The sequence below is a fragment of the Amblyomma americanum genome, chromosome 6, assembly GCF_052857255.1.
Source record: "Amblyomma americanum isolate KBUSLIRL-KWMA chromosome 6, ASM5285725v1, whole genome shotgun sequence".
NCBI classification, from domain to species: domain Eukaryota; kingdom Metazoa; phylum Arthropoda; class Arachnida; order Ixodida; family Ixodidae; genus Amblyomma; species Amblyomma americanum.
The window spans coordinates 98,108,336-98,122,602 of record NC_135502.1 but is presented as its reverse complement, the minus strand read 5'-3'; the positions used below and the strand labels follow the sequence as shown (position 1 = coordinate 98,122,602).

Below are 14,267 nucleotides of genomic sequence, written 5' to 3'. Positions count from 1 at the left end.
AGTTACTAAATTCTCCTACTGGTATCAGTGCTTGGAACTACACCATCAGTTAGATAAATTTTCATTAGCACGAGGCTAAATGTCCAGTGATTTCTTTGAAGTATAGCACCTTCCTAAGGCTTCACCGCTACCTGCGCCTGCCGGAGACAGCGAGCCGTGCTATTTACTGCTTTGGCAGACCTCAGGACAGGTCTCCGGCGATAGCTGGACGTTGGCACGGCATTTTGACCACCCGTAACTGTCTGTTTTGAAAGAAGGAAGTGTAAAAAAGACGGATGGCCAGAAGAAAGAGATGCACGGAACCCTACAAGAACATACGACTTAACGTATTAGGTTGCTGCCTTATGCGAAATGAACAGTTTTTCTATTTGCACGTACACATGCAGTTGGAAATACCGGGTCATTTAAGAGAAAACTTTTTTTGCACTCTCAGTTTTCTCAGCAGTTCTTTTACTGAAAAAAAAAATCTTTTGAGCCGAGGCTCGCAGCGAAACTTTTTTTATATTGGTGGGGGGAGGGTGGGGGTAGGGGGGAGAATAAATCTGGTGGCTTAGCCTCTTTTCTTTGTAGTATATGGCGGCGAATAGTGATGGGTGTGTTTGTTGAGTTGTCACGAATATTGTCACGACGAATATTGGTCATCAGTTCTATTGAATTTTATCTTCGGTTTGCCTTCTAATAATGCTTTTGCGGAGTGGGTAGATAACAGTTTGGGATGAAGTTTTCTGAGCCGAACGCCAATTTAATTCGACAGTACTCTGCCAGAAGTAATTGTGTTCATAAATTTCCGCGAAAGCCCGTAGTGCATTGCCCCACCTACTCCTTCGGTGTATGAGTGCATTAGAACCACCAGAGTGGTCGCTTAGCGGTTTGAGCATCCTCTTTTTGAAACAGCACAAATGCGGGTTCTGAATCTAGCTCACTTAACGGCGTCGTAGATATCCAACCCCTTCAGTCGCAAATTATGATCCTATCGAAACGAAACTTCCAAGTTTTGAGATGTTTGTAAGGAACATACGTAGGTAGGACAAAACACAATTCAGTCCCCTAGAATTATGCCACATCTAGGGTCCAGACATCTCTACATCACAACTTTACACTGTTTCCAGGACGTCAACGGTACTAATTCTGATTGATTTAGGCATAGGAAAGTCATTATGCGTCTTCCAGGTTTTTACGACATTTGAATACTCTGATGCGCGCAAAACACGCGAACGGATAAACGTACCTTCCGGAGTCACCTAAAAACGGTTTTCTTTTCGTTAACTTCGCATAAGTGGCTTAAAGAAGGTTCACGTGCCTTATTGCCGAGGGTTAAAGAGTATTCATAAGCTTACTCATTCGCGGCACATACATTCCAGCAGTAACAGATGGAAACAAGGTGATTGCACAGGTGCGAGCTCATTGATTGAAGGCATTTTCCAATGCCTCTTCCTCGCAGTACGCCTCTTTCCGAGTCGTCTCCGAGCCACCGGGAGTGCTGGTGCGTGCGGTGTCCGCAGTCCGCTCGGTGCTAAGCGTGCTGCTGAAGCCGCACTACCGCGAGGTGGCCGCTCCCTTCTTGCTCGTCCAGTCGCTCGCCGTGGTGCTGCGGCTGCACGTCACAAGAAGTGCTGAGTTTAGATCCCAAGCAAACGTAAGCTAGCTGCGGTCGCTAAACTGGGTGAACATATTTCCTCCTACAAATGGCCACACTAAGCGCTTTCACTCTTTGTGCTTTGCTCTATCTACTCTGTACATGATGGGTATAAGGTCGTGTTATGCTTGTAATGGTCTTACCAGGCGCATAGAAAGTGGTCCTGCCTGCGCCTTTATCACACCACCCGTTGGTGGCCGTTGTGCAGGTATCTTCTTTCTAATAACGAAAGCATGAGGCAAGCGCTGACTTTCTTTGAAGGCGTCCTGCCATTAGCGAGTATGCGCAATGCTTCGAATACGTTTTTGGTCTATCTTTTACACCAAATTATTATCACACTTTAGTCGTATTTGCCTCACCATTCGGGAAAACAACTTTATACGTTATTTTTCTTCTGCTTGCGTGTGTCGCCGGCGAGGTGAATACGGCTGCACGATCGAAAAAGCCAAGTCAGAAAAGGCGAGCGAGACGAGACACCCTTTCTGTAACAAATCAGGGGTGAACGTGACGTGACTGACCAGGGGTGAAACTACGTTTACCTCGTGCGGCATGAGAAGCAGAGGTCTTGACTTTCGTGTGTACCATGCGCTCCGCGTTGCCTGACGCCATGAGCATAAGCAGGGTTTGAGGCACTGTACGGCTGATCGGGAAGGTGTATGGTGCGCTCTGGCCATACTCTGGAAGCGCGCTGCACGCACGAGGAGTGAGCAGCCTACTGCATTCCCTGGCATACAAAAAATTAATTTGGATGATGCGACTTGCGGAACCGGAAATACGAAGTATCTTGTCTATGCTCATATCCTTGCCCGTTTGCAGTAATGGGAAGCGGACCGAGTGGCGACGCCGGTCGCACAGCCATCTCCGACCATCAGCGCTGCCTGGCCCTGAGCCGACGCGTGTTGGCACCCGTGTGGAGTGTGCTCTACTCGGAGGCCATCGCCGACCAGCGGTTCACGCCGCGCGCCGAGGTGCTCGTGCACGAGCTCAAGCTGAAGCTTCGCTCGCGAGTGCAGGCTTCGCACGTTCTCGATGGTGAGAGCCGCACCACGGCTGACCGGAAGTTAGCCGCCGTGCGAGCAGTCTTCCCCAAGGATCAGGCAAGGAGTACTCATTATGGAGTTCATTACGGACCATATTGTTGAAGACCACGCATTGCGGGACTTGTGCAGCGATTGTGTGGCTATGAAGAGAGGAAAGGCACGGTAACTGTCTCACTTTCAGTAGACACACCTCAATCACGCCGTCAGCAGAAGCTAACTTGCTCGGATCCTGATCCGGCGTGCCCGAGTTTAAACCTGGCCTCAGGGTCACGTTGCAATGGAGGCGAAACGCAAAAAGGCACTCGTGTACTGTGCGATGTCAGTGCACCTTAACGATCCCCAGTTATTCTGGACACATCGAATACAGCACCTCTTTCTCTCTTTCTTTTTCCAATCCTGCCATCCTCCCTCCCCTTAAGACGCGCTTTAGGTGCGGCTTTCGTTTCCTCAAGCGCGATTTTTTTTTCTCAGAGAAGGAAGGAAGATGTAAGTGAAAGTAGAAGAGAAAGAGGGACCATTGTGGAGGGCGCCGGGATAATTTCGACCACGTCGAGTTCTTCAACGTGCCCTGGCATCGCACAACACCTGGGCGCCTTTTGTATTTTGGCTACCATCGAAATGCGACTGCGACGGTTGGGATTTGATCCCGTGTCCCTGTGCCAGCCTAAAGCGCACGTGTAAAAATAAAGCGGCAGTGGCAATATTGAGGGCGACTACACACATTAAGGATATAAACGAGGGGGGAGTAAGGTTTCGCGGGGAGAAATTCAAGGAAGTCTTGCTGAGTGGCGACGTCTGCAAATTTAGAGGAGGTAGCAATGATGTTCTTTTGCACAAGAGTCTATATGTGTAGTGCCGTTCTCGAATCCTGGTATAGAATGTATCCAGGTAGGCGAACGGGGCCATACATTTCTCCCTGTACGCCGATTACATCACCCTCAGCGTATCCGGAGGCTATGATGGTCGCATCGAAGATACGCTCTAAATAGCGACAAACATGGTCGTAGAACATTCTGGCTTCATGAGCCTCCACTGCGCCCCTACTAAATCTAAACTACTGCTCTTCACCCCCCCCCCCCCCACCAGCGTTTTCGACACATTCCTTCTATCCCTGTTCACATTAATGATCACTACATTTCACAGGTTCCCCAAATTCTGATACTTAGCCTTTTCATTCAGGTCAAGCGACTGAACAACCATACTCTTCAAACTCTTCGTACGGCTGTCCATCATCCACGCCTCATAGGGCTCGTGTCTAATAAAAACGCAGGTCCGAAGTTGAGAACTAATTTTTTCCGGGCCAGGCCTTCATTCTTAGCAGACTCACTATTCACTACCGTACCTTCACTTCTGCCGTGCGGAAATCGACGCCGAGGACAGTTCTCTCCGTCGTATCCATAAATGCGCGGTGTGACGAAATGTATTCGTCACACCGGCATCCTCAATACACTACCTGAGAAGGTACAGGCTAATCTCACCTCCCAATTTGCTCGTCTTGCCTGTGCAACCGCTGGTCGTCATAATTTAAATCCCTATCATCATCCTTACTTAGATTGCTCAGTCCATGGCTTAGTGGTTGAGCATCCGCCTCGCATGTCGGAGGAGCGAGATTTGATCGCCAGTGCCGCCGGGTACCCACCGGTGATACAATGGGTAAAAGCTTCCCCTGGCCCGGTACTCGGCATAAACATGTCGAAATTCTTAAAAAATGGGTCTTTGACACCACCTCGAGCAAACGAAAAATACATTGTGCCATGGCGCTCTTTGGCCGCAGATGCCCTTGCGCCGCAAAAATTCCCCACCACCACCACCACCACCACCATCATCATCATCATCATCATCATCATCATCTTCTTCTTCTTCTTCTTCTTCTTCATCATCATCACCATACTTTTCCCTATCACATCCATCAAAGCCTTCGCAATCCCCTTTACCCAACACACACCCTGTTCACAATCTTCTAAGACGTCAAAAACAGGTGGAAGCCCTCCAAAAGCGCCTTTCCAACACGAGGGACGAGTTCATGTGGACGAGGCTGAATTCTCCTGCGGCCTTTCCTCTACCTTCTCAGCTGTTGATACCACAGGCTGCCAATGGCTGCCACTATCGAAAGTTCTTCGGGGACGCAGCTTTCGCTCTTGTTCTAACCGCCATCGATAATACTAGCACTAACAGTGACTCAAAATCAGCCATGTAAAATTTCAGCGCGGGTCGGCTATCCCGACCAGCCTTGACCCTCGACCTGCAACGCCCTCCAACCCACTCCATCACCCTTCTTTGGACTCATGCATGCGCGGGCCCAGATGGTAACGAGAGGGCTCACACCTGCGCCCAAAATTTCGGTGTCCGGGTGGCGGCCATGGAGTCCGCCTCCAACCACATGGCCCCACTTACTGCGTGGGACCGCCTGCTTTCCTATCATGACGTATGTCACCATTTCCTCCTCGGTCTCCTGATATACCCTCCTGCCCATCGGAAAACTCTCGTTATCGCGAGACTCTGTGGCGTCAGCTTCAGAAATGCACGTTTCCCATCCCTCCCTTTCACCACCGCATCCACCGAGCTCCAAACAGCTCCCCATCCAAAGGGGAGCTGTTTCAGACTAGTTGGTGTAACATGACCAAAATGGAACAGCGAGAACACAGGACGAAGTAGAGACGAACAACACAGGGCCTGACTAACAACAGAAGTTTATTCGAAGATGTGCACACAATAATTAATCTTGAGGCGAGTTAACAGCTGAGTCAACGTCAGGGCCGGTGCTAAGTGTCGAATAGAATCAATAAAATGAAAAAAAATCATTAAAGCAATAAAACTTTCGACAAGAGACGATAGTTTGAGACATGGCACAGTGACAGATGGAAACTGGAAACAAGGTATAGGGTGAAACATGGACCTTAAATCTTGTGGCTTGGAGGTTCGGTAAACGGGGTAAAGAAGATAAGTAGCTAGAAGATTAGGTGACTGGTTAAAATCTACTCTAAGGAGGTAATCTTACTTTTTATCCAGATAGGCTGCCTGTTTGGTAAGTATGTCAATGGTCTTCATTGTTCGTATCGACTTTGTGCCCCGTTTGTGCTGGTTCCTTTTTGTCTCTTTATCTATCCCTCCACGGCTTGTCATTTCTACTTCGCCAGAGCCACCTTCGGCCACTTCATATGTAGCTTTTTTAATCAACTCCACCATAATCCCTCAATATTCATTGTAAGGAGCAGTTAGAGGCTGCCCGACGCAGCCCAGAGCCTAATATCTTGGACAAGATCCTGTGTTTTAGGCTCAGAGGGAAGCGGAAGCCTACCCTGCACAGGACGTCTCCTATTCAAAAACTGAAAATTTTCTGTCGTCACAACAATTTCCTGTAGCATTTTGGACCTTGACAAAAGAAATTCTTGCATTAACAGCATTATTTCTTGTAGTATTGAGCTATCTCCTGTGCTAAGACCCAACCAGTTGTATTGCAACAACAGAAGAGTTCACAATACTACAAAAAAAATTTGTAGTAACGACAGGACGAGAAAAAATTTCGGTTGTATTTTGAGACGGGCACTCTCGCATTTTTCGACTGCCGCCTTCCTCTTCCGCTGTCCCTGCCTTTGGGCAAATAAAGTTGTGATTCACTCGCTCACTATCTCTCTCACTCGTGATGGCAGCCGAGATGTGCAATTACCGAGAAGACCGTTACATGAATATGTCATCACAACAGTGTACACCATATACACTACATACGGAAAGGATAACTTTCAAAAACACCATCAAATACACCACTTGTTCTCTAGGAAAAAACTACGAGATACATAATTTTCGTCTCAATGAGACATGGGCACATGCATATCAGCAGACACGGTAACAATATACAACACATTAACGTTTGTGTTGGAGGGAAAAGAAAGTAAATTAGGAGAACAGCTAAAATGCAGCATGATTCATAATGTTATAAAAAACCGACACAATTTCTCCAGACTGAGACAAAACCAGTTGTTGGACGAGTTGGCAGTTCACAATGATCCATAACAACAGCGCGACAGACGGGACAGAGAAGAAGGGACACGACACTGAACGCTGACACAACTAAAACATTTATTGGCCGCCAGGCAGTATAAACACTGCAGTGGTGGCCGTATAGGATACAAGCACGCTTGACTTGCGTGAGATTCAAAATCACCAGTACATCAAGCACGTGTCAGCAGGCAAGTGTCATACGTGAGAAATAATGTCACCACTACAGCAGGCACAATTTAAAATTGACAATCAAGGTAACGATTTTTCTTATCTGACAGCGCTACAGCGGGAGTACTGATACATGTTTCTGAGGTCCTAGCTATCAGGTTGGCCACATGACAGAGAATAAATTTCTCCTTCCTAGCAAGGCACCAATTGTTTCGCGTGCCTTATCAAGCAGCTGTGTTGTTCTCTTTCCACTGTTGTGAGTCAGCGCTCTGTGTTGTGTCCCTTCTTCTCTGCCTCGTCTGTCGCGCTGTTGTTATGGATCACTTTGGGCCAAAACGGCCTGTGTTTTCTTGCAAAGTACGTACGTGCCCACGAAGCCCTGTTCCCAGTAACAACGATCTATTTCTTCTAACGCCGCTGCTGTGTCATTACTGTGCAGAGCGCGGGATGGTATCGACCCCGCGACCTGCCGGGCCTGACCCGGGGCGCGGGAGGTGGCTTCCTAGTACACATCTTCACAGCACTGGCGTTCCTCCAGCGTGTTCGTCGTTCCCCGGAGAGTACGTGGCTGTTGACTCGGCAACAGAGCCCGCGCGTTCGCCTTACCCGGGACAACGAGCTCAGCGTGCCAGCCGCCCAGCTGAGGGCTCCGTTTGCCTCGGGCCTCCCTTTCCTGAACTTGGCGACCCTCGGTGCTATGGCTTCCCAGCAGATGCTCCAGGTGGGACGCTCGCGCGTGTGGTCCATGCGCCAGTAGTGCTGAAAGCTTGACGATCAGTAATGGAGGAAGGTAGCAGAAAAAGAGGGGAGTGTGAAACCCCGTCCGCAGTGAACAAGATGCAGCCAGAGAGGTCCGAGTAAAATTTAGGCTTTGTCGCAAAAGCTATTGGGGTAGATATTTTGACTTAATCATTATTACTCTCTTGAAATATTTTGGCCGGTTGTAGATAACTAGGGGTTTTTACAACTTTCAGGGCATGTATCCTTGTTTTCATCTTTTTCGTGCCAGTTGTTGCATGTGAGCTTCTGTGTCGAATCAGCACAGAGGAATATACATGACGGTTCCGATATACAGCCAGTTGAAAGTCCAGCGTCCTGCTGTTTTCGCCTTGTTTCCGTTCCTTACGCTGGATTTACTGCGTGAGAGTGCACGTAACGACTGACCCAGTTCTCCACTCTTCTTTTATGACAAATGGAATTAAAACTATATAGGGGGGGTTAGGTTACAAGATGTAATTGTATGGGACCAGTCGTGAATAGATGTCATGCAAGCACTACCATGGACTAATGCGGGATGCAAGTAGAACGATGTCGACGCTGAAGATGTGGTTATATTCTTTGAAAATAAGTATTTCGGATCGGCCAAGCGGATCCGAAGTGTGTTTCCTCACTGCTGGAAACCTGTGCAGGCTGTGGGTGAGCGAGGCAGCCGCGTAGACGACACGGGAAGCGCGCGGGACTGGTGGACGGACAAGACACGCCAGCAGATGTGGCAGTACGTGCTCTGCTTGCGACAGGTATGCTGAACGTGCCAGTGTGACCTAGCTGCACACGCTGTGCACAATGCGCAGCGCTAGTACACTAAGACAGCTAGGTCACAGTCAGGGCACTGACTGTCTGGTTACTGAATGACCAGTATGACGCTATCGAAGCTATAGCCAACAAACACTGGAACAAGTTTATGAGCTACGCCAATGAATACCTTACGCGCGGTTGTGTTAGGCGCCTTCTCGCTTCTTTCCCGGCGTACAACCAACATATGCGCTTGGGATCGCTGAGTGAGTCACGGTGACGAGGATTGGTCCGACAGTGCTTGTTTGATCGCAGCCGCTGTTCCGCTTGCTGAGCTGATCAACACGTTAACTATGACTCCGGACTAGTCCTGACCAGATACGCTTACATTGCACGGCGCCTTTCTCAAAGAGCAGCAGAGAAGGCATTAATACGCTGATGTTGCCTTTACTTACTTAATTTAAGCAGGTTGCATTGTACTCAGACCTCGCAACTTTGTTCATTAGGCAGTATTCGTAAATGCACAAGGAGGACTGACTACAGCATTACTCTTGCTATACAGAATTTTCACTCTCACTCAGAAAGCACGGGTAAATTTGCAAGGATCGAATGCTGGCTTCTGCGCAAGTTTCGCAAAAATACACCGAGTTTCCAAACGGAGGGCCCCATTCACACGAAATGCTTGTCTTAAGCCCATAAAGTTGCACAATCCTAGCGACTCAGCAGCAGCGTAGGTTCAAGAAAAGTCGCGTGCTACAAGTTTCTACTATTCCTGACATCCCCTGCGAACAACTTCGGGGGTCTTATCAATAAGCATGGTCGCTTTTCTGGCACTCTACGCGTCAACGTGAGCAGGTGTACCTCTCCGGCAACGCGGGCGGCCTGGCGTACTCGGACGCGGATGTGTGGGACGAGCTGGGTAGCGCCGTGCTCGGGCTGCAGACCGCCTTCGAGGTGGCGCTGGTAAACCGACCGATCGCCGATTCAGTAGGAGGGCGCGGCGACACTCCATCTGGGCCCCGGCAGGGCCCACTGTCCATGAGTCAGCGCTTCTTTGTGCGCTTCTGCCGAGGATTTTGTGAACGACTCGTGTACGTGGCATTGTCTTTAACGAGGATATAAAATGATAGTTAAATGTTGAACCAGTCTACCCGCCTTCCTTATGAGCTACTTCGTGGAAAGATGCATGCTCTGCCGTTGTAACGTGCTTACATTCATGCTTGCAGCGATTGGTAGTAGATACAAAGTTGTATGACAATGTTTGCACCACGCTGATGTGTGGCGAAAACTGATGCTTTAGGGTTTAGAGGAAGCGGTAATTCTGCAATAATTAGTGAACTATAAGACTGACTTTGTGCTTCATGAAATCGCGACTGCCGCCATCTAATCGGCAAACCAGAAGTCTGTCTTTTAAAAGCTTGAGAGATCAATGTGCGCTTCCATTGACGATCTGTCTAATAGGAAGTACTACTGTGAGTGAAATCTGTGTGGCTGGAAAGAGAAAAATGTCGGCTGTGGGTGAAGGATTTACACCAATAGTTCTTAATATCACATAAAAGGTTTTTCATTTTGCCTCCAAAATACCCAAACTTCGTCCACACACTTTTCCCGCTCTACAGCTTTGTCAGATGAGTTTGAATAAATTCATCAACCAGCAGGTCTTCCATGGGAAGCTTGAAGAAAAATTTCTTTCCAAGCTTACAGTGAACACGGAACCTGCTGCATCTTTCAAAAAAAGCTGCATCTGCACGCTATCTACACGTAACATCGTGATAGGTGATGAGCCTTGTTTTACTTTGTACTTAAGCCTACCAAGACTCATAAATCGCCGCCGAAAAAATTGTCTCTAATCAGGTACTTCGCAAGCCAGTTGTACAAGAATGGCGTAGATGGTACGTTTCTTCGCTGCACTCATCGCATAGCAGTCGAACCAGGCAGATACAACCTTGTTCTTGTCTCACGAACCCGTATTGGGCATGTGCATGACTGTAAGCAAAGAGGCTGGCTAGTATGAAAGCATGAAAGTGAGTGAAGAGCACGCTGGACAGTTTGTATGGACGAGATGACGCAGAGCACTTGCAATTCTCTTTTGCGCACACAAAGGCGACACAATAGGACAAGGAAGACAGGACGCTCCGTCCTGTCTTCCTTGTCTTATTGTGTCGTCTTTCTGTGGGCAAAAAATATTTCTGAGAATCGACCAACTATCCCCAAAACGCGGATTACCAGAACACTTAATGACGGCGGTGGTCTTTTCTGAATGATGACAAAAAGTTGGCCTAGTTGGTGCGTCTTTAACAATGTAGAATTATCGTATTGAATGACTAGCTATGTGACACTAGGAGCACATAGATTCACGTATCACTTTAGTGGTTTCTAGGTAGCACTAAAATGTTACCACAGTTTACACTGCGCTCAGAGCACGCTATAAAAACCGTTTAGAGGTCACTAAAGGTGGCTGATGAAATGTCCTCAAAATAAGCGGAGACTCCGACCACAAAACAGCGAAAAAGGTGAAATTCAGGCTCCTAAGAGGCCTTGCCTACGCATGGGAACCCAAATGTTTATGTTGTTTTGTGGTAGATGCCTCTCTTTTCCTGTTCCACATGGTTCATCGCAACAACGTGAAGTTGCTGGTCGCAAAATTCTGTTTTAAGCGTCCTATTAGAATTTTTCATTGTTTTATACATTTTGGTTTAGGTCTTAAGTTAACTTTCGTTCACAAACGCACGAGGCCCACACCTGCTTTCTGTAATGAGGCAGACGGGGACAGCACACACATTCCACGAGATCGGCAGACGGAGTCAGTGCGAAGAGAGGTGGTTCCAATGAAGCACGTCTTGCTTGCTCTGCACATTTAGAAAGCTGCTATGCTGTTTTTCAGATTAGATCACGACGTTTTCGTGTCCTCAGGCGTCACGTGGGCGGCCGATGTGTTTCCGGCTGTCGCTGGGTGGATAGGGTTTGTAGAAAGGATGTAACCTTTTACATGTAAATGCGGTAACAAGCAGGTCCTTGCGCTCTCGTCTCTCCACCATCCTTTGGAAGACGCTTGAGTAGAACTATCTGCTAAATGGAGTAAGTGGGGCTACTTGGTAGCTTTAAAACGAAAGTGACAGCGCATGCATAGCCATGTTGCGGAGCTATATGAACACGACGTGATAGTGATCGCGGTACGTGTCGCAGCAACGGCTCCAGCCGGATTCCAGGTCGATGGGTGTGCAACGCAGCTGCGCAGCATTTGCCGGCGTTTGCAGAAGCCTTCAACTGCCCAGATGACGCGCCGATGCTGCCCAAGGAGATATGCGACGGGTTTTAGGCGCCTAGCGATGGGCTTTCGTGAGTCATCGCGTTTTTGCACTGACTGCGGCGAAAAATCACGCCTTTGACTTTGTTTCGGTTGATTATCTCCACAAAATACTAGGTGCAAACTAAAAAACATATGCGCTTTTAGGGCTTATTTCTTTCGCAAAAAAAATCATCCTTTAAATGCTATGTGCAATTCGCTGGCAATATCAACAGAATATGAACAAATACCGTGTCTCGAACTGTTGCAGTTCTCCTAGTACAGGTGAACCACACATTTCAAGAGAACAAGGTCATCGAGCCACTAGATTCTGAATAGCAGCGGATGTAGATTCATTTCTTTTTTGAGAAAAGGTGCAATTTTCTTGCGATAATCTAGTGTGTATGACATGCTTTATTCTAGTAGTGGTAGCACGTTTTGATGTATATGGCTTGTCTATCATGTTCAATGCGCATTTACTGCTTATTTAATGTACTTGAACTATTCAAAGGAAGAAGCTAACTGGATCACCTGCTGCTCTGACATTCAGTAGAATCTGCACGTCAATTGGGCCAACGAGTCTGAATATTTCTAGCGTTCCCACAAGGTACCCCATCTTCAACGTACAGGCGATCGTCTCTTATCAGACTTCCGAAACGAGACCGATACCTTAGTGTTGGAACAAAATGCGTCGTTTCTATGGAAAGTAAAGCTTGAACAGTGTTAGGAGAGACAGTCTGGGAATAGTGGTGTATGCACCTGGTTAATTTCCAACGGTTCATATTTCTGACCATTTTTTTTTTTCAGATACCAAGAAGCAGAGCTCCCCGCGACCAAATGCCTCTCCAACGTACTTGCAGGGCACCCCTTCAAACCCTATTTAATACATTGTGCCCCCTTTCAGCATACGTCCGTCTTACGCAAGCGGTGACCTCAGGTTTCTGCAACGACCTCAGTGGAAACTGTGCCTTTTTATTGTTGATTGCGAAGCCTGCTGCAGATACTACATTGCCTACATTGCAGTATTGCTGCAATACCTTTAGTGGTGTGATTCCCACGTTATTGGATGCATTTGACGAAAATACACGGCGTTTAGTTTCGATTTTACTCACTATCACAAAAAGAATGCATCCCTACTTTTTCCTTCGTCTCACCTATACGTGTTAACCAGCACCCAGTTTCATTTATCGCGGAGGTGACACTGTTTCATAAATAATGTAATGAATTTCTAATAAATCTGTGCGGTCATGCAGTAAAATAAAGGCATCTTTTAATAATGTGAAATGAAGAGCCGTGATACAAGATTAGGGAAACTTGCCCACTTGCATTGTCTCTGTACTTGTCAGTTAACTGTGTGTATAAGATGCACCTATAGAATATTAACTTTTAACAACTGCGGGCTGAAATCGATATGATGCGAAAATTGCACATTAAACCTAAGGGGTGCTTACCAATCGTGTGTTAAATTACGCCAGAGGCGTCACTTAAGGCCAAGTGCGCCTGGTGCGAAAGCCCGTCCCGTCACAGTGGTCCCATACACGATATCCTCAAGCCCTGCTTCAATAGAGAGCTCATTCCCTCATACCATTGATAACTTAGCGAGACATCACATCAACAGCCTACTCTTTGTATATATTTACTTGTTCATTTATGTGCGACAAACTGCCATGGAAAAGTGGCACACTTCAAAACGGTGCACAAGAACAGCACAGCGACAAGAGCACAAGAGAAAACAGCACGGCGACAAAACAACGCAGGGAAAAAAACAGCACCTCTGACAAAACGGAACTGCGACAAAACAGCGCGGCAAAAATACTGCACAACGAAAGAGCGCAGGGGAAAAAACAGCCGGACGCCAAAACTGCACAGTGGAGTAAAATGTAGTGCTGCTGGAGTAGTGAACTAACACTGCTAGTTTAGGTGTGTGTGTGTGTGTGTGTGTGTGTGTGTGTGTGTGTGTGTGTGTGTGTGTGTGTGTGTGTGTGTGTGTGTGTGTGTGTGTGTGTGTGTGTGTGTGTGTGTGTGTGTGTGTGTGTGTGTGTGTGTGTGTGTGTGTGTGTTGTTGTTGTTGTTGTTGTTGTTGTTGTTGTTGTTGTTGTTGTTGTTGTTGTTGTTGTTGTTGTTGTTGTTGTTGTTGTTGTTGTTGTTGTTGTTGTTGTTGTTGTTGTTGTTGTTGTTGTTGTTGTTGTTGTTGTTGTTGTTGTTGTTGTTGTTGTTGTTGTTGTTGTTGTTGTTGTTGTTGTTGTTGTTGTTGTTGTTGTTGTTGTTGTTGTTGTTGTTGTTGTTGTTGTTGTTGTTGTTGTTGTTGTTGTTGTTGTTGTTGTTGTTGTTGTTGTTGTTGTTGTTGTTGTTTGTGATTCCAGAGCAAAAGGGTAAAATTAGTCGAAAATTTCGTTGAATAAAATTTGCTTCTAAGCGAAAAAAGCACCTTTGGTCAAATGTTGCTAAAATATGTTTCGAAATAACGTTCTTCAATGTGAAAAAAGAGCTTCAGTATACAATTACGCTAAAAAATGCACGCTGATTTATGAGTTTTCAAGTCGGCTGTGTAGCCCATTTCGCAAAGTGAAATAACCGCCGGTCAGCCTATGACGACCACTGTGCAGCATCCTGGTTAAACACCAGA

At 47.1% G+C, this 14,267-nt stretch overlaps 1 protein-coding gene across 1 annotated transcript; it reads left to right on the top strand.

Moving 5' to 3' along the window:
• Nucleotides 1-1,399: 1,399 nt before the first annotated feature.
• On the top strand, nucleotides 1,400-12,877 carry LOC144095403 (neprilysin-21-like). Its single transcript, XM_077629156.1, has 7 exons — nucleotides 1,400-1,610; nucleotides 2,453-2,733; nucleotides 7,283-7,564; nucleotides 8,253-8,360; nucleotides 9,211-9,446; nucleotides 11,542-11,694; nucleotides 12,449-12,877. Exons 2-6 carry the CDS (start codon nucleotides 2,455-2,457, stop codon nucleotides 11,672-11,674), a joined length of 1,038 nt encoding a protein of 345 aa, XP_077485282.1. The 5' UTR covers nucleotides 1,400-1,610; nucleotides 2,453-2,454; the 3' UTR covers nucleotides 11,675-11,694; nucleotides 12,449-12,877.
• Nucleotides 12,878-14,267: the final 1,390 nt, after the last annotated feature.